We start from the raw sequence: 23,554 nt of genomic DNA on the forward strand, positions 1-23,554 counted from the left end.
TACGTAATTCTGGAATTGCTGAGAAACCCAGAATTGCTGAGAAGAAGCGAGGCAAGTGTTTAAGAAGAAAGGGTATGTGAATGAAGAAGAATAAGAACTCGAGAAACTCAAATACATGAAGGCTGTGTTGAAGGAGACGATGAGGCTACATCCTCCAGAGCCATTGTTGATTCCAAGAGAGAGCAGTGAGAGTTGTGGGATTAATGGCTACACAATACCCTCAAGAACTCAGGTGTTTGTGAATGCCTGGGCCATTGGGAGAGACCCAACTTGTTGGGAAAGAGCCGAAGAATTTTTGCCAGAAAGGTTTTCGGATTCTGAGATTGATTACAAAGGCTTCAACTTTGAGCTCATCCCTTTTGGAGCAGGAAGAAGGATTTGCCCTGGAACCTCTCTTGCCAATCTTTTGCTCCATTTTGATTGGCAACTTCTCGCTGGACATTCTGCTCTTGATGCCGATCTCTTTGCCATTCCCATTTCTTGCTATCCTGCGCCATTTCCGTTCAAAAATTGAAAAGCTGTTTTAGACTCGATATATATATATATATATATATAATTTTTAGCGAAAATATTGCAGCTTCTGGGTTGTGTTTCTTTCTAGTATTTCTCATTTCGTCAATCTCTCCGTATATAGTGTGATGATTTGGCTGTAGTCGTTTATATTTCAGAATGAAGTGTTCTAGATGGGCAGGATCCATCATATTATATAAGCGTTCATTTATTCAATCTCTCCTCCAAGATTTATGAAAACTTTGTACCGCATATATATACATTACATACACATATACATATGTATATGCTTTCCTCACATTTGGTTTTGTCCCGACCAATTAGCTAGTTTTGTGATGTAACCCGTTGAATCTGGGTTACAAAGAAAGGCCTCCGAAAAGACCGAGCCATTTGTTGGGCCTTCGCTCCTTTTTGTGCCCCCTTTTTTTTGGTACGGTCCTTTTTGTGGCTTTAATCAAGGACCTGTACTGCACTGTGTTAGCTTCGTCCGATGAAGACACAAATATGGGGAGCGTCCTTTCATCTCTAGTCTGCCCCCCTGAAACCTACCTTCCACGACACAAGTCCCACAATTTACACACACGTCGCATCTCAGGAAAATGATGGAAAAGTTATAACCCCTCCACTCCATTTTTTATTATACGAGACGATTAACTGAATTATATTAATCAAAAAAATGATTAAAATTAATTAAAAATAAAAATAATAAGTATAAAAAAAGTAGTTTATTTTCCAAAAACATCCTCATCTATAAAAAAATGTGGGTAGAACAGAAAATAAGTGAAACAAGAATGAGAAAATATGTGGAAGAAAAAATAATACGGGAAATATGTAATTAATTGAGAGTAAACATGAAAAAAAAAATCAAATGTTTAAACATCTCCAGGATATCTCTTATAAAAAATAAAAAAAACATATCCCTTCAAAAAAGTGTCTCTTGTGAATAGGGTGCAGGGAGTATATTGGTAATTATAATCACAACTTGCACACTTCTATTATATATGCATACGCGCGTGTGTGTGTATACATATATATTGGTTATTAGGATCCCACTACTCATTTTGCTTCGCAACATTGAGTTATCTTCCCGCCGGATATTGCCAGTACCGATGTGACATCCATCCGTTATAATACTAATAATATGTGAATTTAGCGTTGAAATCACGAATTGATTGTCTATCAAGTAAGCCTGGTAAATTTCAGCCGTTCGATTCAGAGCGGGGAATATTGTATGCCGACACGGCAGAACTTCCCCACTTACTGAATCGAATAGTTATGACTTACGAACCACTCCCAATAAACTTAACTCAGGTTATCTTGTTGGTAAAGTTGGATCCGATAAAGTTGTTTGCCTTTATTTTCAAAGTTGAATGCCCTCTTTTTTCCTCTGCTGGGAACTTTGCCCCCACGCCCTATAATTATTTACTTTGGTTGAATGATATATCCTTTTTTTTTGGGGTGGGGGTGGGGGTGGGGCAGTGGTTGGCCTTGTTTGCAAGAAAACAGCTAAAATTCTCCAGGAAAAAGAGAGGAGAAAAATTGAAGAGCTACTCAAAAAAGTGAAGGGGCAAAGAGAAGCACAGAGCCGATAATAAGAATAATAATTTTCAAACAAAAGCCTCAATATTCACAACTCCTGGATAGTGAGATTCCTTGTACATTTTATATTTTGTATGATATGATCACAGGGTTAAATCAGAGGACTAAACTTCGACAACCACAATGGTTCAAAAGCTTATATGACAAAAAGGGACTTTCTAACATAGGAATGCCAAAGTAAGCATATAACCTTCACATAGAAAACTTGCGTGCAAATCATTGCCAAGATAGATGAATTTGGAAACTCTTGCAAGAAATGCATCACCAAACTCCACCCCAAAAAAAAAAAAAAAAAGGACGATTAAAAAGAGTGCAATTTCTCCAACAGTACCTCAATAAACAGGTAGATGATATCATGGGCCACAGCCACAGCAAGACCTTCATGTCTTATTAAGAGGTCAAGTGGTAAAATTATTGTCAAGATACATGACATTCGAGACTTCAGCCAGAAATGCATCATCAAACTCTACCAGGGAGGGAAAAAAAAAAAAAACAGGCAATAAAACAGAGTGCAACTTCTTCAAGAGCAGCTCAATAAACAGAAAGATAATACCTCCAATTACAGCATTATGTCACCTCCTCTCAAACTGAGATTCGTGGCAATGCGGATCTAGCCAGTCCTTTGGGGACCCCTTTGCCATACCCCTACTTTCTCTACCACCACCCACAAGCTCTCTCAGATTATCTATCTTATTCTCCCTGCCCATCCCGCTACTAGTCTTCTTATCCGCTTCTTTCAATTTCTGCTTGAATCTCTGCTTTCGGCTCAACGAGTTTAGTTCTTGCTGTTTTGAGTGAGATGGAGGCGCTCCGTGAGGTCCCAGATAAATGTTCTCTTCCTTCTTAGGCTGCACAGAAACAATTAGAGTAAGCATCACACAATGTGTCCAGCCAATTCGATCATCTACCAGCTCCAAATTTATGATTCATCTTTAATTAGAAACAACACGAGCTTCGGCTGACCTGTGCAGGAGAATTAGAGGATTCTATAACAGGAGCAGAAGGTCTGCTTTCATCTGAGTTTCCAATTCCCAAACTTGGAATCACAAATCCATCAGTGTCTACAACCAAATAGAGTCACAGATGATAAGTGTGTGTCTGGCGAACAAAGCCATCCCGGTCTAGCACAAGAGACTTATAAACATCAGACGGAGTCTTTTATTATTTTTGGCGAACACATTAGACAGAGTTAAAATGCACCATATCTGACAGGGAACCGAAACAAACCAGCTTCCTAGTCAAAGTCAGAAACTGACAACTAAAGCCCTGTTCAATTTCATACTGTAGCGAATATTCAGGGCTGTAAACTGTAGGAGTTGCATATTCTGCGGCAAATCTTTCAAGGCTATGCGTATTCACATATACCTGGGTGTGGCTGGGCAGTGACGAACATGGTTTTGAATGTATCCAGTATTTTTCTTTTGTTTTCTATTACCACAAGAATGTTATAGACTTTGACGAGTTAGTTATCTTGAAAATATATACCAAAACAAAATTGAAACTCTATTGAGAACTGCTGATATGTGCATTCGAGTATATTATGAATTATGAAACGGAACTGTTTGTCTGTAATAAGAGGAAAAAATGTTCATACTTCACAAATTCACAAACTCACAAGAAAGGATTAACAATGAATTTCACAGTCTATCTACAGTGTGAATTACACGAATTCCGCCCAGATTTAACAATCCATAAAAATCAACAGAATGCAAAACAACTTGGCGTATTAAATTATGTTCTATTCAAATTGAGAAATGAAAAATTACACTTATCAGAATACGACGATCAAATATTCATCCATCCCAACTCTGTTACTGACCCCATCGATGCAACCAAAAAAAAAAAGGAAATTGAAGGAAGATACCGTACCCCACTCATCTTCTTCGTGCTCAACTGGAGGCGTAGTCGGGTGCACCGGGTCCATCGTAGGCTGATGACCATGGATTTGAGCCCCAAGAGGACGATGAAGTCCGAACCGAAGCAAAGACAGAGCGATCAATCAGACCAAACTCCACCAGAACGAATCTCAATAAATAAAGATTGAGAGTCGCAGAATATAACAATAATTATAAAATCCCAAAGCCAGTGAAAAAGATGCTTGCTTTATGCAGGGAATCGAAAGAACAATTAAACCCTAGCCCTAGGGTTTCAGTGTTCATGTTCACGGGCGAATTGAATGGCAGGGAGTCAAGCAGTGAAGGGTAGTTTCGTCATTGCAGAATTAAAGCGGCATGCCTGGGTTTATGCTTTAGATGACGCTGTAAAGATTTGCAACTTAAAGCGGTGACCACTGGATTTGGATGGTTGGTATGAAATTTAATTAATTTTAATTTTAATAAAAAATTATATGTAAAGTTACTAATTAATACTATACACAAATTTAAATATGTATCTAAAAATATTAAATGTTATTTTGAAATTAAAAAAGGACATGTAATATAAAATATTTTTAAAAAAAGAAAAATATAATTAAACGGAAAAATAATTAAGAAAGTGATCGATAAAAAAAAAATTGCACTGAGCAAAATACTTAACTTTTTTACTTTGTCTCTCACAACAAGTTAAGAATTGTCTAATTTCATCCTCTATACTTTTTTTTTGAATTTCATCTTTTACCAATAAGCATTATTTATTCAGTTCTTCGTTCCCCAAAAAAAATATCATTAATATCCCCTTTATCTCATTCTCAAAAGCTATTTAATTTAATTATCACACTTTAGTTAATGTACTAGAAGATGCGATTTAACTTTATTTACGGAAGATTGAATGGAGTGAAATAGTTATCTATAAAGAAGTGAATTAAAATTTTATTTTATAAATAGGGCTCTTTTCTTTGTGATTCCTGTTAGTTTTAGTAATCCTTTTGGTCCCTATAAGCTAAATTTGTAAAAATAATTAAATTAGTTATTTATTAAAATATGCAGTAGTTTCTCTAAAATACTCTTTTAACTCGTTTGTGTTGAAATTATTCATTGATGGAAGCTCGATATAAATAGTTTTAAAAAATTATAAATTTAGAAGACAGTATTTTGAAACAAAATAAACCATTTAATTAGCTTCTATATTTAAAATCAAATAAGCATTATTTTTCTAAAAAAAATTGTTTTATGAGCATATAAAAATGATTTATTTCTTTTGACAGGTAACAATGATTTCTTGTTCTTCACGGGCACGAGCTCATCATTAACATGGCGATTATATGTCTCAATAATCCAATTCCTTTACGCAAGAAATGAGCTCATCAACCCACAGAAGGACCTCACCCTCATCATTATTAGTATAATATCAAGTTGTGCTTAATCAATGGGATCTCAACTATTTATTTGTTTTGCTTTACGTGATTTGTGTTGTTATTTAATTTTCTTTATAATTTTAATTAACTTAATTGACTAGCATCGATTCACATTTTGAGGGGGAAGAAACTGACTTCGAATTGAGAAAATGCAATCCTAATTGCCACTTTTCAAGATAAATAAACTCTATTTAATACAGCAATGTGAATGCAATAATTCCCCTTAGTTTGCTTCAACTCATTGAGTCCTTATTTAGAGCTTCTTATATTAATTTGGTAGGTTAGGAAGACAGAATAAATTAGTAAATTACCACTTCCTATTTTTAATATGAGAACTAATTGACTAATTTGAGTAAATTAAGAAATTTTATTAAATTATTTATTTATAATAAATAGGTGTTGTATTACTTAACATACTCTTATTAGTCATGTGTATTAACTATAATTACCATAAAATCTTTAACATATGTAACTATTACAAAGACTATTTTAAAAAAATGAATAAATATGAGAGACAAAGTGAATTATAGTCTTATATTTAGGATCAAATTGAAAGTCAAATCGACTCTTATATTAAGGATCAGAAGTAGTATAAGAAATATAACATGATATTCCTAAAATACTTATAAATAGCATTAGATTATACATCAATTTGTAAGTTCATTTGAAAAAATAATAATAAATATAAAAGATAAAATAGATTAAGGTTTTTTATTTATGACCAAATTTAATTCCAAACAACTCTTATATTTTGGCTTAAAAAGATCATTACCGTGTGCAAATTTCCTTCAACCCATTGAGTAGTTGCTTATATATGTAAAATTTCAAGAAACTTTTATTGAAAAAGTTGGTGACTTTTTTTACTACAAAATTTAATTATAAGATTGAGACAGATTGTGTGAATGGTATTCATGCCTTTTCTGGTGTTACCATTTTGCGAAGCAAGTCATGGCCCTTGTGTAGGTGATGTGTTTGCCAGGCTTAACGCTAGAGGAATGGAACACCATCCGACACTGTCGCTATAACCTTGGCATGTCTTGAAGAATGGGTTTCCATTATACCCCCCCCCCCCCTCTTGCCATAATTTGCAGAAACATAAATGCCCCTCCTATTGGATCAGGTGGGTGAGAACCCTACTTTTCTTAAATACATAATTTTTGCTGTTCAGAAAGAAATATAATAAAAAGTGATGTTCAAGCTAGTTCATTTGGTTTGATGATCTTTAATATTATTCTGGTGACAAATTTGAAAGCATTACTAAGCTTATATACATTTTTGTTGGTTAGTGCTAATTCTGCTGAGTGATTATTTATATATATACGACAGAAAGCTGAAACTTTTGGAACTAACGTTTGTTTCCTGGGAAAAAGGTTCAATGCCAGCTTTGAAAAAGGTGGTATTATTTTGGTAGGGTGGGTTTCTGAAAACGGGTTATGTTTGGTTGTGGATGAAACAGAAGGAAGAAGCAAGAGGAATGACTTTTCTGGTTCTGAAGGGCTTGGTATTATAAAACTCTCTGCTTTGTGGGGACTCAGGCTTTGTCTCTCTCGCACATGCATTCGCCAACTTCGAGGCTTCGAGGTTGTGAAACGTTGATGGAAATCAAAATTGCCTTCACTGTCTCCGAGAGAGAAACAGTACCTATTTTTTCTCGCGGAGATTACCCAAATTAATATCACCCACCACAGGTATGATCTCCATGATGATGATGAAGAAGCAGCAGTTCTTTAAAGAGACGAATGCAAGTTCACTCCTTTAATCTTGCCCTTTCTGAAAGTTTTCAACTTTTTGCTGGTGAAGCTCTTTTTAATCTTGCCCTTTCTGAAAGTTTTCAACTTTTTGCTGGTGAAGCTCTTTTCCAAAAATTCTCAGAGCTTTTTTCTGCAGAGAATAGTCATGGAGAAAGAAGGCAATATTCCACAACAAAGCCACTCAAGTCTTTGTTCATGTTTAGGTTCATTAGTACTCTCGACTATTCTGGTTTTGTTCTTTCTTTTTTCTCTCTTCCTTTTCTTCCCACTTTCTGAATCTTCTTGGCCCGTTCTTCTCACTATACCTATCGTTCTTCTATCCACACTTTTTCTTGTTGTCACACTGAGAAAGAACAAAGGGTCTGAAGATGAAAGGCTTGCTCAGGAGGAGATGCAGAAAGAAGAGTTACGGACAGAACTTGCTCTGATTAATGAGCAAGAAGCTGAATCTCAGTCAGATTCATCTTTCCCATCTGATAGTGAAAGTACCAATGGGTCAGCCATGGATGAAAAGTTTGAGCAAAATGCTGAGAATACATCACTTCCATCAGATGCTGAAACTGAAAGCATCAATGGTGAAACTGATGAAAGTCTTGAGCTTGATCAGAATAGTACTGGAGTTCTGGGAATCTATGAAAGCTTAGCCTCTGACAATGAAGGAGAAGAAGATGACGACGACGACTTGATTGAAATCAACCTTCCGAGCAGCCATTTCTTGAGTAAAGAACTTAGCCAGAGATTAGAATCAAAGCTGCCAGATTTTCTACCAGAAGCCATGTTCAAGGAGGAAGGTCTGATGGAGCTATTAGCAGAGATTAATGAGATGAATGAAGATGAAAATTTGATAGAGATTGATATTTCCATGGGATCATCCAACACAGCCACATATCAAGATTTGAGGTTAAAGCAGGAAATGCCATTCTCGGCAGATCGGTACAGTGTTGTTACTGATCAATGATGATTCCTTCACTTCTTCAAGCTCTTCAGCTTCCATTTTCATGTTCAGGTTTTAGTTTTAAATTTTCCTACTTGATAATGTCATGTAAAATTTTGTGCTTTCTATCACAGGCCCTCGTAATAACTATAGCACCTTAATTTTACTTCTTGCTCAAAGTGTCCAACAGAAATTAACTTAATCGGCAAAAAAAAAAAAAAAACTGATGCTATTTTTCTGTCAATTCTTTGATTCTTTCACCATGTTCAAACAAACTTGGAAAGTATCCTTGATCACAGGACAATAAAATAAAAGCTTTTTGTGTCGGTTACTATAATTTGAGGTGACTCCTTTGACTTGTATTATGATAATTTGCTGGGAACAGTGAAGATGAAATGATTGGACAATGTTGGGATGTGTCTCAGCATGGCATTGAGCACATAAAGGAGCTTTTTTTTTAATCTAGTGGGGGTAATCAAATTCTTTTGTTCCTATCGTCTTTTACTTTGCACAAAAGTCTTCTTCATTTTCTTTTCACCCTGTAAATCTGTTTTATGATGCAACTCTCTTTGAGAAGTGAAAAAGGTTAAAAAAGAATACTAGCTTCGCTTCTTGTTATAAAACTTAGCCGACTAATTTAGAGAGATTGAGAAAATACTAAATCACTTAAATGTAACATATTTTACATAATTTTTCTAAAATACTTATACATAGGATTAGATAGGGCTGTGTAAAAACCTGGTGGTCCGGTATGGTCCAGTCCAACCCGAGCAAACCCGGACTAGTCCGGTCCAGAAAAAATTAGCCAGAAATAGGACTGGACCGGACTAGTCTCATCAGGCTGGACTGGACTAAGGACTGGCCCTTCAGACTAGTTAGTCCAGTCCAGTCTAACCCGGTTTTTTTAAATTATTATTTATATAATTTTAATTTGGTTTAATTTTTCTAATATAAATTTTTGTCTATTCAAATAATCAAGATTTATTTATTAACTTCCTAAGTACATGCGTACATATAAGATCTATATTAATGAGGATTAATTAATAAAACATAACATTATTGGGAAATTGAAAGAGAATGATTAAATTTGATGAACTTTGGATTAAAATATGTACAAAATTTTATATATCACAGTAAGTTACAATCTTGTCTCCTATTGAAGGAAAAAAAAATTTAAAAAATTAAATTTAGGTCCTAGACTACTTGGACTAGTCCAGGCAGTTCAGAGGACCAAGTCCAGTCCAACCCGACCTCTAGTTGGTATTGGACTGAACCAGACCTCGGGCTGTCTTTTTCAACCCGAGGTCTTTATTGGACCAGACTTCGGATTGAAATAATTTAGTAACTTCCTCAGTTTCTCTAAATTAGTCAACCGGATCTTCTATTAAAAACCATCTAAAAGTTAGGGATGTGCATAGATGAGATTTGTTACAATCCTTGTCAAATTACATGTGTTTCCAATCGTGCTTAGTTTCTAAATTTAGGTGTCTGTTGTTGTTAAAAAACTACATTTAAAATAAAACTATAACAAAAATTATTTTATGATAATGAATGGTACTGGAGAAAAAGTGTTTTTAATAAGAAAAATGAGAAGTGCATATATGCAGAAAAGGAACCATAATTAGCAGATTCTGCAGTCTACAATGTTTATAGTGCATGTCTTCTTATTTCTATTAAAAAAAAATTTCATTCATATCCTTCTTCAATTACATTTTAATACTTTTATTTTGAGGAACTTATGACCACAAACCCTAAACACTCGCGTTTATTTATTAGAAGGCGTTCTTTAACTTTGATTTGAGTCAGCTCCAAAAAACTTTGATTTGAATTATATACTTTTGACTAGCCTGCTTCACATGATCAATTAAAAGAATAGTTAACAGCCAATAGGTTAATTGAGATGATAAACAATCTCATTGAGTAAGAAAAAAAAACACGTTAGAATCCCTGAAAACATATTTGTTGGAAGGTTATTAACCTTCAATGTTTCTGATTTAACAAAGATTAGTACCAAGTCCAAAATGACTTAATAACACCCTGATTTATGCCAAAAAAATAGTTAACAATTAGATTGATAGTTCTTATTATGAAAACAATTATATCAAAGGATCTATAAGATAGTAAAATGGTTATAAATAACAACAACAACAACAAAAATAAGTTACAAAAACTATAACTGTTGTCTATATAATCCAAAAAATCTGTTTTATATATATATATATATTCAAAAAAGAAAAAGGACAGCCCTGGTGCAAATACTGTGGGCCGGAAGCCCACTGCTTTTTGTTCAGTCCAACACAATCCAATGGATTTGACCCATAGTTCTATACTTAGCAATTCCCCCTTTATAATTTTTAGTTAAAAATAAAACTAACACTGCCTTGTGCAATTGCTCAGAGGAAAAAGAATTATAAGAAGGCAAATAAATTTAAAAATAGTACTCTTTTGGTTTTAAATATAAGACCCTTATATATAAGGATCTTATATTTAGGACTGGAAGAGTACTATACTAAATTAATTATATGAGTGTTATTATTTGCATAGGGCCTAATATTTTAGAAGGGAGAAAAAAAAAAACAAAGACAAAAGACCATAATAAATCTAAAATAATTTCACAGTCACATCAAATTTAATTTTATTATATGATACATTGATTGACGATTGATGTTTAACTTTGTTTCTTTTCCATGAAGGAATTTTGAACCTTATGCTTACACTTTACCTAACCTTTTATTATCTGAGATAATGTCTAGATCCTAGACATTTGTTGATGTTTAAACAGCAATTTCCGGCTCATATGAGTTCATGGGACATACTTATTTGGTAAGTTTATAAAACGAGCAATTATTAAAAATTAGTTTTTACACATATAGAGACGCATGCCATGAAGATATTATAGCACAGTCAAAATCATAATAAAAATATTATCATTTTAAAAAAATCATTTTATTACGCTACACGCAGACAACCAGACTATGAAAATCCCTGTCACCGACAGAGAAGAAAGAAAAATAAAATATAAAAAAAAAAAAGCTAAAAATCTAATGAAAATATCCTGGCAACAATATTGACGTTAAAATATTGTCATTTTCAATGGAAAAAAATGACATATCAGGACTTCAAAATTTGCATTAAATAACACTTATAAATAAAAATAACTACAAAAAATGTTTATTTTTCACTACTATTTTAAATGATTCTTCCAATTCATATGACAGACAATTTTTGGTAGGCATTATTAAAAAAAAAAAACCGTGGATAACAAAGATTATGTTCCTCGAAGGACTGAGGATAAAAAATAAACTTCTTTTCTTAATTAAGTTATATGCATAAATGCTGAGACTATCATAATTTTGATTGATTTCTTCATCTTTATTAATTAATCATAAACTATAAAGTTGACAAGATTGAGCAACACCTCCACCATATTCTCCCGCCATTTTCAAGGAAAAGTGTGGGCGCTCGTTGACCCAAAAAACAAAAAATCGAGAATGAAGAAAAGAATTCATTATTTAAAAAATTGTTATCCATGTGGCAAACATGTAATAACTGGTTTTAATAATAGTTCATTTAAACACTTATTTTATTTATGAACTTATTATTCATGCAAAAATTTGAAGTTAATTTGATAATTAGAATAATAAAAATATGTAAACAGGATATGATGAAAATATAATATAGACAAAAGAAAAAGGAAGAGATTAACATGGCATAAAAATGTAAGATTTTTTACATTTTTTGGGGGGAAAAAACTACTTGTAAGCCCAACTAATACTACTGATTTCACTGTTTTATGGATAATAAAAATAATATTTTAAATTTTTTTAAAAAATTAATATGTAAATTTGTCTTATAACCTTTTATTCGTGAGCGTTAACCATTCAAAAAAAAAATTTTATATGCATACTTGACCTGAAAATTTAAAATCATAATAATATTATCTTTTAAATTTAAGAGATTAACGTTGACCGATAACATTTTTATCAGTTGGGTGTAAGGTTGCTATAATTTTAAGCTATCAATGTTTTTGAGCAAAAACTTTTAATACAAATTTAGACCTCAACTCTTTTCAAATTTATAAATTAATACAAGAAAAATCTTGAAAAATCAGAAGTAGTATTAAAACAAACTTAAATTTGTAGAAAATATCCCTTGGATTAGCTTTACACGCTCGTTGGAAAAAAGTAAAAATCTCTGTTGGCAAAAAAAATGAATAAAAAATAAAAAGCTTCATATGCCTTAACAAGATAAATATGTAAAAGATTTCTTCTGGATTACATACACGAAGAAAAAGACACCGCCGTGTTCACTTTAATAAAAGTTTTAAAAAACAAGCATCTCAAATGGGCCCCACAGGCGTCCCGTGAAGGCCGCCACGTGTACACGACACAACAAGTGTGTATTAATCAAAAGAATATAACTTTACCGCTTCAACAAATCTCAACCGTCGATCGCCCACGTACCCAGAAACAACAAATACCAACCGTTGATTTCGTTGCCGTTCCGGATTGCTGCGACGCACACGTCCACCGTGGCAGTTAACTGCATTTAAAATCCGCATTTGAAGTCCGAACTGTGTACATTGTCGGAAATAACCTCCACGACTCTGAGAGAGTGGCATTGAGCGAATGGGATCGTGACCGAGATATGTTATAGTGAGATAAACTTATTATACTCTCTGTTCCAGCGAGACTTCAAAGGTATGTTCTTGTTTCAATTCAATGCTTCGAATCTGTATGCTTCAACCCTTGAATTGCTCTTTTCTTCTTTGCCTCAGTGTTTTCAGCAATTGTTTTGTCCCTGGTTTTTCATGTTCTCGTTTGGTTTGAATTGTTGGTGGTGGGAGCCTTAGGGCTCAGGAGGGAACTTCTTTTGATAATTATAGCTCTATTTCTTCATATTTGATTGTCTGGGTTGAAATTGAGTACTTTTTTCTGTTTGGTGGACGGGATAACGAATTTGAGTTTGCTAATTTCCAACCTTAAGATTGTTGAGAATACCGTTTTGATTTAACTGTTTGTGGCTACTCTTGTTCTGGCTCAGATGGGTTTTTCAAGAACTTGTGCACCACGAAATTCATACATCTTCAGTACCTTGTCCACCCTCAGTTTTTTGTTTCTTCTCAGCTGAAGAGTGCTGTTTCTGCTGTTGACCTTGGAATTAGGGCCTTAGTGAATCCTTCCTTCTACTTTTTCGCCAGCCGCTCTTAGAACAGGAGGCTTTAATTCTGCTCCTCCTTTTTCAATTATCAGTTCGTTACCTGGTTGAAATGCTTTTCCAATTTCTGGTGCAATTCGTATGTGTTGTCTGGGAAATCATTGTGCATGGCTATAACGATGTTAGCGTATTTTGACTAGATCCCTATTTTATTTAATATCAGCAGGCTTCGGTTGTCCAATTTGGCAAGGTCAGCGGCTCGGTGTAGTGGAGTGTATAGGAAGAATCATTTATTGCATATTGTTGCTAGAATAAGATCAGTATGAGTGAGGAGGGAACAGTGAATGAAGCTTCCAATAAGAATGATTCCAATGGTAATGGCTTGCCAGAGAAAACAGTAGATGGCATTAATGAGAAGAATGACCTGGAAGCTGATGGAAGAAAAGTCTTGGAAAATAATGGAATTAAAGACTTGAAAAAGGATGGTGTGAAGGAAATGGAGGAGCATAAGAAAGTTGATGATGTGAAGCAGGTAGGAGATGAGAAAGATGATGGTGTAAAAGAAGTGGAAAAGGATAAGAAAGATGATGGTGTGGAGGAAGTGGAAGAGGATAGGAAAGATGACGACACAAAAGAAGTAGAAGAGAATAAGAAAGATGATGTTAAAGAGATGGAAGAGGGTAAGAAAGATGGTGATATAAAAGAAGTAGAAGATAAGAGGGATGAAAATGGATCTGTGGTTGGAAAATTGGACGAAGAGACAGTGGTTAAGGAAACTAAGGAAAGTGGAGAAGTGAAAGAGAAAGAAGCAGCTGAGAACTCCAAAATTGACGCAATGGAAGAAGAGGCTTCTCCCAACATCAAGGAGGAGACCACTAAGAAGGAGGAACCTGAGCAGGTCAAGGAGGGTGAGGATGAGGAGAAAGAGAGCAAGGATGGCATTGATGAGCCAAGAGATGGGGAAAAAGATAATGAAGTTAAGAAAGGATCTAAAAAGCATGCAAGGGGGAAGAGTGATGAGAAGAAAGTGAAAAATAAAAGGAAGAAAATGTCAGTGGAGCCAAGGACTCCTGCTATTGATCGCCCAGTACGTGAAAGAAAATCAGTGGAGAGGTTGGTGACATCATATGAAAAAGATGCATCCAAAGAATTTCACATTGAAAAGGTATTGATTCAGTCCTTTTTCCCTATTGAAATGTTATGATTTTAATGTATTCTGTTAAAACCTATTGTGTTTAAGATATACCTCTGAAATTGCAGGGCCGTGGTACACCTTTGAAAGATATACCAAACGGTATGGTGCCTCCCTGTGCTTAAATTGTTTTTCCCCTCTGTTCATTTTATCCGGCAGAAGTAAACCTAATACATTATTTCCTTAGATATGAACTTTAATTCACATTGTTCCCGGTCTTGATGATAATTTTTTTTCCAAACAATTGTTAAATAACAGCACAAAATAGCTGGTTAAATACAGCAAAGCAACAAACCAGCCGGACACAGTAAAATTCAACATGGTTGCATTTAGAGTTTGTCCGCTACCACCATGATAGAATCTATGCCATGAGACTTATTTGAGCCAACTTTTAAATTCATACTTATATCTTCCCAAGATAGAGTGCAGCCATTGGGATGTTGGCGCTCCATGGGGAGTCAATTTATGGTCTTAGGAACTATGAGATACCCCTAAGTCCCTTATTGAATAATATGGGTTGCCTTATAAGATATTTAGGCGGGTTGGATTTCTTTGCTCAGTAGATAGCTCTTGGGGGACTGGGGATCCCACTTAAGTACCTACCCATACTAGGCTACAATTACGGAGCCCCAAAACATTTGGTGCAGCCAGTATCAATTTTGGGCTTTAATAGTAATTCTAGAGTGGTTCCCCCTAAAAATTATGTCTAGTTTGTGTTGCATCCTTATTGTACATGTCTCTCAGCAATGAATTAAATAGCTTAAAATTTAATCCCAAACACAGCCCATGGCAGGCAACTATATATTGAGATTGCTAAATGATTATGAACTTAAATAAAGCATCCTTATAGCTTATAAACATGATGCCAGATGTGTTAATAACCTATTCAAGGTCTGCTGAATGTTCTTAGTCACTGGGCACGTGGGGAGTCCCTTGAGAGTTCGATATATGTTTTGTATTATCCTGGATGACTACTAACTTCATGACCATCTCTTTTTTCCCCCCCCCTTTTTTTTTGTGTTTTAGTGGCATTTAAATTATCTAGAAGGAAGCCTGACGAGACCTTCAGGTTGCTCCATACCATCCTTTTTGGAAGGAGAGGGAAGGTAGGCCCTGCTATATATGAACTGCGTGTGTTTCCAGTGCAATATTTTGACATGATCCACATTGATTGTTTATTTAATGTAGTAATGTAGTAACTATGTTGCGTCACTTCTATAAATGAGTATGAGGGGCAGTGCATGGTTTGACAGTTCAAAATTATTCTTACATTCTGTAGTCATCTTGCTACCAAGTGATTCCTTTTTTTTTCTTTTTGCAGGCTCCTCAAATTAAGAGTAATATATTAAGGTTTTCAGGTTTCGTGTGGCATGAAAATGAGGTAATTATTCTCTTGGAGCGTGAAAATCAGTTCTTCTAACAAGCAACCATAACATATGTAACAAAGTAGTGGCTTTATCGGCTTGTTTACTAAATCATGTGCTTTCTTTCTATCCTTTGCTATCTTTTTTTGCCCAATGTCCGTGGTTGCCCAAGCTTCAATATTCCAAAATTTGTCATTGCAGGAAAAGCAACAAATGAAAGTAAAAGAAAAATTTGACAAGTGTAACAAAGAAAAGTTATTGGAATTCTGCGATGTGCTTGATATACAAGTTAACAAGGCAGCAACCAGAAAGGTTTGGTGGTTTAGCATTGCTGATGCACTTTTCATTAATGAAATTTTGCACCTTCACAAGAAATGGTTTTGTTGTTTACAGATAACAGATATGCTCATGCTTGTATTATGACTTCAAGCTGCTTATAGCAGCATTTCTACCTTTTTAAGTTGTTTGTGTTGATTCATGGGCTAATATTTACCTACATATGCAGGAAGATATTATTACGAAGCTAATGGAATTTTTGGTGGCTCCTCATGCTACAACAACAGTCCTACTTGCAGAAAAAGAGAAGGTTTGTATATTATATTCTCTCATAAATTTTTTTCTCTCCTGAAATTATGCTCCCCCCCCCCCCCGAAAGACCTGTGTTTCGGGTGTAACATATTCATAATACTTAATTTTCACTGGTTAACAGCCAAATAGGGGCAAAAAGCGCTCACGGGTTGAGAAAAGAGGTTCATCGGCATCCTGGATCACAACTTCAAAGCGCTCTGCTAAGGTGCTATTTCATTCTTTAACCGCTAGAGCATGAATTGTGTCTGAAGCAGCACTATACTGTAACTTTGCTTATAAGAAATTAGTTTTATGCTGTAAAATTGGATTTTTTCCCTCCCCATATGGTGCATGAGATGGATGATATGCTGAAGAAATTAGAAAGGAGAAAAATTTCCTGAAGTAAAAGCTCATAATAAAAGGTGGCATGGAGTTTGATAAAAGGAGCCAAATAAAAACGTGAAGATGAGTAGAGGACACAGCTCAGAAGGGTCACTATTTATAAGCCAGATGACGAAAAATGGCTTCCTAGGCCTTTTGAGTTGACTAGTGAGATGAGCTGCATTATTCAAAGCTTGTGGATTGTGTGGCTCTTTATAATTCATTTTGATATTGATGCTAATTTTGATGTTAGGCCTGTATGCCCTCAGACTTGGCGTTTCCCCACATCCTCTGGTTATGCCCACTTTACACTGCGACACTTGCATCATTTGTAAATTTCTACATGACTTCTGAGCACCTTATCGTGTTTTTGTGGATAGTATTGTATAGTTGTACTCGTGATGATCTTATACATATATTTCAATTTGTGCAATATGAATCCTATTGTGCAGAGAAGCCTGTTGATGTGAATTAATGTGTCAGTATGGGTTAGCCTGACAGAAAAGAGGACATACAAAACCACATGGTTTTTTTGCATCTGTTTTAATTCTGAAGTCTGAACTCATCTTTCGTAATATTTCAATTTTTTAATGTCTCAAAAAGCCTGCCATCCTCAATTTTACACTGTATTCTTCAGAGTCGGAAGAAAAAAGAGGATTCTTCAGCTGTGGAGGAGATGAAGAGTACTTCTGATACTGAAGATGAGTCAGAGGAAGAAGAGAAGGAAGAGAAAGAAGATGAAGAAAATGAGGAGAATGAAAATGGTGTTCCTGATAAATCGGAGGATGAGAGGCCAGAGAATTCTGCAAGTGAGGAGAAAAGTGATTCTGGTAATGAATCTGAAGATGAGGAAAAACCAAAGAAGACTACCAAAGCATCATCCCTGAAAAAAGAATCTTCCGCAAAAGCTAAAGCCACGAAAGTCACTTTTACTAATAAATCTCGTTCAACAACTAAGAGAGCACCTAAGAAATCAGCACCGATCCAGTCCAAAGTTGCTGATGATAGTGATGGAAGTCCAAAGGTCTTTTCAAGGAAGAAAAAGAATGAAAAAGAGGAAAAGCAGAAGCCTTCAACTCTGGCAAAGTCATCTTCCAAAGAGAAAACTGGTAAATATCATAAGCTTTCTTTTCTTTCACCAAAATTTTAGAAGTGTCCCAATTTGTGTAGATTTTATATTTTAGCAAACTATAAGATGTACCCAAACCGAATTAATCGGATTAATATTTGAAAAAAAAAAATACTAGTTTAGTGTCAATTGCTTTTAACCCATGTATGTAATGAAACACCCATCTGTTCATATTTAAGCAGAAAAAGTACTTAAGGGAAAGGGCAAGAACAAAGAGAAGTTGATCCCCAGTGACGAACAGTTGCGAGATGCAACGTGTGAAATCCTTAAAGAAGTTGACTTCAATACGGTAAGATGCTGATTTGAAACTGAGTGTAATTCAACCATTAAGTTGAACATATCTTGCGTCAGGTCTTGCTCTAGAAAATGAATAACTGAGTGTAATTCAACCATTAAGCTGAACATATCTTGCTTCATATAACTCTGCTTGTTCTAGAAAATGAATATTATTTTGAGTTGATTTATTGCTTGATTGCTAGTTGGGGCAGTGTCAACATTTTACATAACTGCTTGTGCAAACCCTTGACTAGTAGCCTCATCTCCGATAGGGGTAGTAGCAAATTGAAATATTTACTTATAGCGACATCTCCCGCTAGAAGTGTATGGATTAAGAGTGGATACCTAAATGCTCTTGTGCCTGCCTTTTCTGATTAGAATATTTGATAAATGATAAATTAGTTGTGAACATGATATTTGTCATTTAGCTAGACAAATGGCTTAATACTTGAGTACATGCCTTTAAAGCAGAGGACGCATGCATTTGTAAGACCATGCATTGGTTTGACATGCATGGTTTCTTCACTGTTGCTAGCGGAATCCACAAGGTGAGGTGTAACATTGGTGATCTGCATTGCTGTTACTAGATTTGCATGCTTTGTCATCATTGAAGATTGTTTTGAGCTGGAAATTTGTAGCAATTTAATGAACTTCCACCCCCGCCCTCTCTCTGCGTGCCAAGTACTGATATGTTGCCCTGAATTAAAACAATTCTCTTTTGCAGGCAACATTTACCGACATTCTGAAGCAATTAGGTGAGTGCCATTTATCGGTTACATTTATCAGATGGTTCATTTTTGTTTGCTTTTTTGTGGTTTGGACTCTGGACTTTTGACATGAACCAATTAATCATGATCATTAATCAATCATGAATAATTTTGTAATCTGTATCACTTGATATCCCGGAGAACCTGTCCTGGAATGATGAATTATCTGAGATATTTAATTATGAGGACCTGGAGGGCGACTAAGAGTTCCATGACCTAAGATAACTGTAGTTCATGAATTGAAATTAAGAATTGGATTAAAAGGCGCCTTTTGTGCCTTACAAGTTCTGTGACTTGGTTTTCAGCTAAGCGGTTTAATGTGGATCTCACCCCAAAGAAAGCAGATATAAAGGTCATGATTCAGGAAGAGCTCACAAAACTGGCTGATGCGGCCGATGATGAAGATGGAGAGGAAGATGCTGAGAAAGATGAAACCCAGCCTATTGCACCGGCGGTTAAAGCATGACTGAGAATCCCATTTGACTGTTTGGAGATAGGCGTAATAGCAATGTAATTTTAACCACTGTTGGGTTTCCCGTGGTAGTTAGTCTTTTGCATAGTAAAAGCGACTGTAATTTATCTTTAGCTTCCAATCTTTGTCAAAATTTAGTGTAAGCTTTTGGTGGCTGTCAGGATGCAGCTTCTTGTGTACATCAACAGATTGTACCTATCGTTCATGTAACTGCTGACAAACACAGGTTTCAACAAGCTTGTCCAGTTTAATAAAGTATTTGACTTCAAAGTAATTACCTTGTGATATCAAAACCATTTGTATTGGAGTGACATAGTACTAGTATTTCATTCTCTCCCCCACGCGCGCACTATATGCTTTATCCTGATCTGTCTTTGCTCGCAGGCTGTCGTAAAATCATCTCTTGCATCCTTGTTGGCTCTCTTCATTGGCTTACCTAAGGGGGTAACTCTGCAACTAAACCAAGATGTTTCCTCACAATGGTGATATCAAATAATGAATGAGTAATGGATCAATTTAATAATAAAGATATATATGGATCTTATTATAAAAATATGCTTGTGAAATTTTTATTTAAGGCATGGACTAGTGGAACAAATGTAGAAGATTCCAGTTGACTCATTCATCCACTCAAACAAGTGGGGCACCAAGGCAATTGCCCTTTATTTGTGAGCCCCACATTGGGTGAGATTTTATGTTGAGTCAAATCAACCAGGTTAATGATCAATGGGGCCCAAGATTAGTGTAAGATGATGTTCAAATTACATGGATATCACTGAGGATTGACTAATTATCCCTTCCTAATAGCTCCTGTGTTTCAAGTCAATCCACCTGAATTTGGATACATTAATGCTTTTGATAGCAAGGTTCTTTTTCTTTCAGAAATAATAATAATAAAAAAAATAGCCAATAAATAATATCACTTTATCAAATCACATCAATATAGAAATTAAAACTAGGACCCTTTTGGTGGGTGAACCACTTAGTACACTAATAATGGTTTAATAGTGTTGTTTTTGGCGCCATTCAAGTTGCTTGGATGCAAAGTCACTATGCATGTGACCACTAACTACATAACTAGTGCCACCATTTTTAATGAGTGCCTAAAAAGTCCCATATATCTCCTCAAGTGATTAGATTGTCTTTTCTGTGTTAATGAATGAATTAATTAATTAATTAAGTCTATATGGATAAGTTGGACGGTCATTAAGTAAATATCTATTTGGAACAATATTATAATTATCTTTGAACCACTTCTTGATTCATTTGAGTGTGGTACGAGGTTGGGAAAGTTGGAGAGGAAACTCCATTAAACCTTCGAAGCTATAGCCTCTAGGTCTATGATTTAATGGATCAACAGGTTTTATATCATTGAATATTGAATAATTAAAGGTTTAGAAAGAACAGTAGCTAAGATATTCTACATTATAAGAACTAATCCTAAAAAGGAAAATTTAAAAATAACAATAACGTGGTAAAAACTAAAATTACAAAGAAGTGCAAGACAGATTTTTTTTTTTTTGGTGACTTATCATCTATGGTTCAACATGGAGAATAGGGAAGAAAAGCAAAAGCCAAAAAGAAAAAAAAAAAAAGTACTTTTCATTCCCTCATCAATTTATGATGGCAACCTTAAATTGATAACAAGCATTCTTGGTTGAAAAAGTTGTATGCATAGAGATAATGTTTGATTCTTAACATAAATTATTCTAATAAATTTATTATATGAACGTATAATTTTATCTTTAATTTAACATTATTACTTTTTAAATTTTTTTTAAGTAAAACATGTATATTAAATAAGAATAAAATTAAAAAAATTAAATTTGAAGGAAAAATTAATAAATTTCAAAACTTTTGAGAACGTGTTAAGAAGGATGTTATAAAGATGGGGGGAGCAATAGCTGAAGCATAAAGGTGGGAGTGGGAGATGGCAATTCAATGGTCCAGATGGTTCAGTTCCCTCCACAGGACGCTTCAAAAATCGTCTCTGCATCCTCCTCACCCTTATCGACTCATTACGCTTCTCCTCCCTCCACGTGTCCTCCACCTAATGCCTTATTAATCCCGTAATCCGACGGACTCTGCTCACTCCCTTTCACTCAACTCTATTACTTCACTCCCCCCGCCGGCTCCGATCGCCGGCGTCCCCTCCCTCACCGCCCCACGTTTTCCGTCCTAATTATCCTGCTACCTCTTATATTGCCTTCCAACACCACTGCTTCAGCTCTCTGTCGCTGCAGATTCCCTCTCAAATTCGTTGAGAATTCCTTTCACGTCAACTTCGATCTTCCCCGGTCAACTGATCCAGAGCTGCTTCGCATTTGTAATTCATCCCGAACTTTCTTCGATTTCGAATATCCTCAACTGGTTTTCTCGGTCCATCAGCTGTTGACTGGGCTAGAACTCAACTCGAATTGCGCAGTTCACGAACTCCACAAGCTGACTTGGTGGTAAGGTTTTACGCTGAATCGAACTGATTCGAGTCCGATTGGGTTGAGACGACGATGGCGGACTCGGATAACGATTCCGGAGGGGCGCAGAACACGGGAGCCAATGCAAACAGCAGCGAATTGTCGCCGCGAGAGCAGGACCGGTTCCTACCTATAGCGAACGTGAGCAGGATCATGAAGAAGGCGCTTCCGGCGAATGCGAAGATCTCAAAGGACGCGAAGGAGACAGTGCAAGAGTGCGTATCGGAGTTCATCAGCTTCATCACCGGAGAGGCCTCCGATAAGTGCCAGAGGGAGAAGCGGAAGACCATCAACGGGGACGACTTACTCTGGGCGATGACCACGCTGGGATTTGAGGACTACGTGGAGCCACTCAAGATTTACTTGCAGAGGTTCAGGGAAATGGAGGGAGAGAAGAGCGTGGTGGCGGCGCGTGACAAGGAAGGAGGTGGCGCTTCCATTAGTGCTTTTGACGGCAGTGGCGGGGTGTACGGGGGTAGCGGAGGTGGAATGGGAATGATGATGCATCAAGGACACGTGTACGGATCTGGTGGCTTTCATCAAATGGGCGTTAGTGGTGGTCCTGCTATGGGTAAGAGCGGGCCAACTTATCCGGGTCCTGGATCTAACTCGGGTAGACCCAGATAGATCAAAGGTGTGAACCAGTAGCTTATAATATTCTAATACCGGCCTAGATTTTAGGATTGCTCTAAGTTATTTAGTGCCTTCTTTGATTGATAAATTTATTAATCATTAGATTAAAATCAGAAATGAAGTGGGAAAAAAAACAGAGAGAGAATCCAATGATTAATAAATCCGTCAGTTTGAGAAAGTGTATTAAGACTGATTCTAATGTGTTAGGGTGATTTGGCATTATTATGTAAAGACAAAAAGATCTTTAATAGTTCCTCCCTGTAATTCTCGTGTTGAACAAATACTGCTTCCTCTTTTTTGAAGAATTAACCTTAGCCGGAAGCCCAGAACTTCTGTACTTGTGTTAGTGTTCTTTGATGATCTTTATGCTTCGATTTTTTTAAATTTATTTCTAATACAAGGTTACGATGGAAAGCTGGAGATAATGTAAAATATTAATATTCCTTCCGGTTTATACAAATAAATAATCGAATTACACGGATGAAATAGTTTATTCAAATTCAAATTAGTCAGATATAACAATCTACTAAATGAGGGCACTTCTTCTAGTGGGGATTCGAACTTTAGTTCGTCAAGTTGTGAAAAACTAATCCTTTCCACTAGACGCTAGACTCAACCCTCGGTGAATTATAGTTTCTCTTGTAAGTAAATGTCCGGAAACACAACAAGGGTGTGTCATATTTTGGGTCAAAACTATGCATGCACATTGGGCTAAATAAATGGGGACTAAGAGGGTATTTGGGCACCATAAAAAGTGCTTCTCAGAAATATTTTTTCGTAAATCAAGATAAATTCTTACACATATTTATTTCGTATACTATAAAAGCATTTTTAAAATCATGATTTTGATTCTATCCAAACGTCTTCTAAAATGGAGATTCAAGGAGGACGAGAACAAATCTAATAGTTGTCCCCATTCCAATTGGGACATAATGGAAGTACATTTATGCATTACTATATTTGCAAAAGACTTCACTTGCAGAAAATCCTAGGAATCACAGGATGCCTCCATTTCAGATACGAGGCTGGGTTTTAGATTGCGCAAAAGTAAAATTG

The 23,554-nt window shown here is 35.7% G+C and overlaps 5 protein-coding genes across 7 annotated transcripts; 4 read left to right on the top strand and 1 right to left on the bottom strand.

Annotated features, from left to right (window-relative positions):
• The first annotated feature begins 115 nt into the window (after positions 1 to 115).
• Positions 116 to 514, top strand: LOC114726092 (tabersonine 16-hydroxylase 2-like). Its single transcript, XM_028912659.1, has one exon. The coding sequence runs from the start codon at positions 116 to 118 to the stop codon at positions 512 to 514; it is 399 nt and encodes a 132-aa protein (XP_028768492.1).
• A 1,891-nt stretch (positions 515 to 2,405) lies between these two features.
• Positions 2,406 to 4,287, bottom strand: LOC114726295 (uncharacterized). The gene is made up of 3 exons (XM_028912878.1): positions 3,979 to 4,287; positions 3,073 to 3,170; positions 2,406 to 2,957 (listed from the first exon to the last, which is right to left on the bottom strand). The coding sequence occupies exons 1-3, from the start codon at positions 4,031 to 4,033 to the stop codon at positions 2,682 to 2,684; spliced, it is 429 nt and encodes a 142-aa protein (XP_028768711.1). The 5' UTR covers positions 4,034 to 4,287; the 3' UTR covers positions 2,406 to 2,681.
• Positions 4,288 to 6,738: 2,451 nt separating this feature from the next.
• Positions 6,739 to 8,252, top strand: LOC114726283 (uncharacterized). The gene is made up of 2 exons (XM_028912871.1): positions 6,739 to 7,195; positions 7,289 to 8,252. Exon 2 carries the CDS (start codon positions 7,298 to 7,300, stop codon positions 8,108 to 8,110), a length of 813 nt encoding a protein of 270 aa, XP_028768704.1. The 5' UTR covers positions 6,739 to 7,195; positions 7,289 to 7,297; the 3' UTR covers positions 8,111 to 8,252.
• Positions 8,253 to 12,675: 4,423 nt separating this feature from the next.
• Positions 12,676 to 19,665, top strand: LOC114726261 (protein DEK). 3 transcript variants are annotated; one of them, XM_028912847.1, is made up of 12 exons: positions 12,676 to 12,786; positions 13,467 to 14,408; positions 14,504 to 14,537; positions 15,462 to 15,541; positions 15,757 to 15,816; positions 16,001 to 16,111; positions 16,305 to 16,385; positions 16,509 to 16,592; positions 17,385 to 17,856; positions 18,056 to 18,165; positions 18,877 to 18,907; positions 19,225 to 19,665. In XM_028912847.1, exons 2-12 carry the CDS (start codon positions 13,566 to 13,568, stop codon positions 19,383 to 19,385), a joined length of 2,067 nt encoding a protein of 688 aa, XP_028768680.1. In that variant the 5' UTR covers positions 12,676 to 12,786; positions 13,467 to 13,565; the 3' UTR covers positions 19,386 to 19,665. The 3 variants fall into 3 exon arrangements, with proteins under 3 accessions (XP_028768680.1, XP_028768696.1, XP_028768689.1); XM_028912863.1 differs by having other exon boundaries at positions 18,059 to 18,165; XM_028912856.1 differs by having other exon boundaries at positions 12,686 to 12,786; positions 13,470 to 14,408.
• A 1,847-nt stretch (positions 19,666 to 21,512) lies between these two features.
• On the top strand, positions 21,513 to 22,849 carry LOC114726386 (nuclear transcription factor Y subunit B-3-like). Its single transcript, XM_028912973.1, has 2 exons — positions 21,513 to 22,529; positions 22,580 to 22,849. The coding sequence occupies exon 1, from the start codon at positions 21,899 to 21,901 to the stop codon at positions 22,490 to 22,492; it is 594 nt and encodes a 197-aa protein (XP_028768806.1). The 5' UTR covers positions 21,513 to 21,898; the 3' UTR covers positions 22,493 to 22,529; positions 22,580 to 22,849.
• The last annotated feature ends 705 nt before the right edge of the window (positions 22,850 to 23,554 follow it).

Source organism: Neltuma alba, unplaced genomic scaffold, assembly GCF_004799145.2.
Source record: "Neltuma alba isolate B1F8T4 unplaced genomic scaffold, ASM479914v2 tig00002420_pilon, whole genome shotgun sequence".
NCBI classification, from domain to species: Eukaryota; Viridiplantae; Streptophyta; class Magnoliopsida; order Fabales; family Fabaceae; genus Neltuma; species Neltuma alba.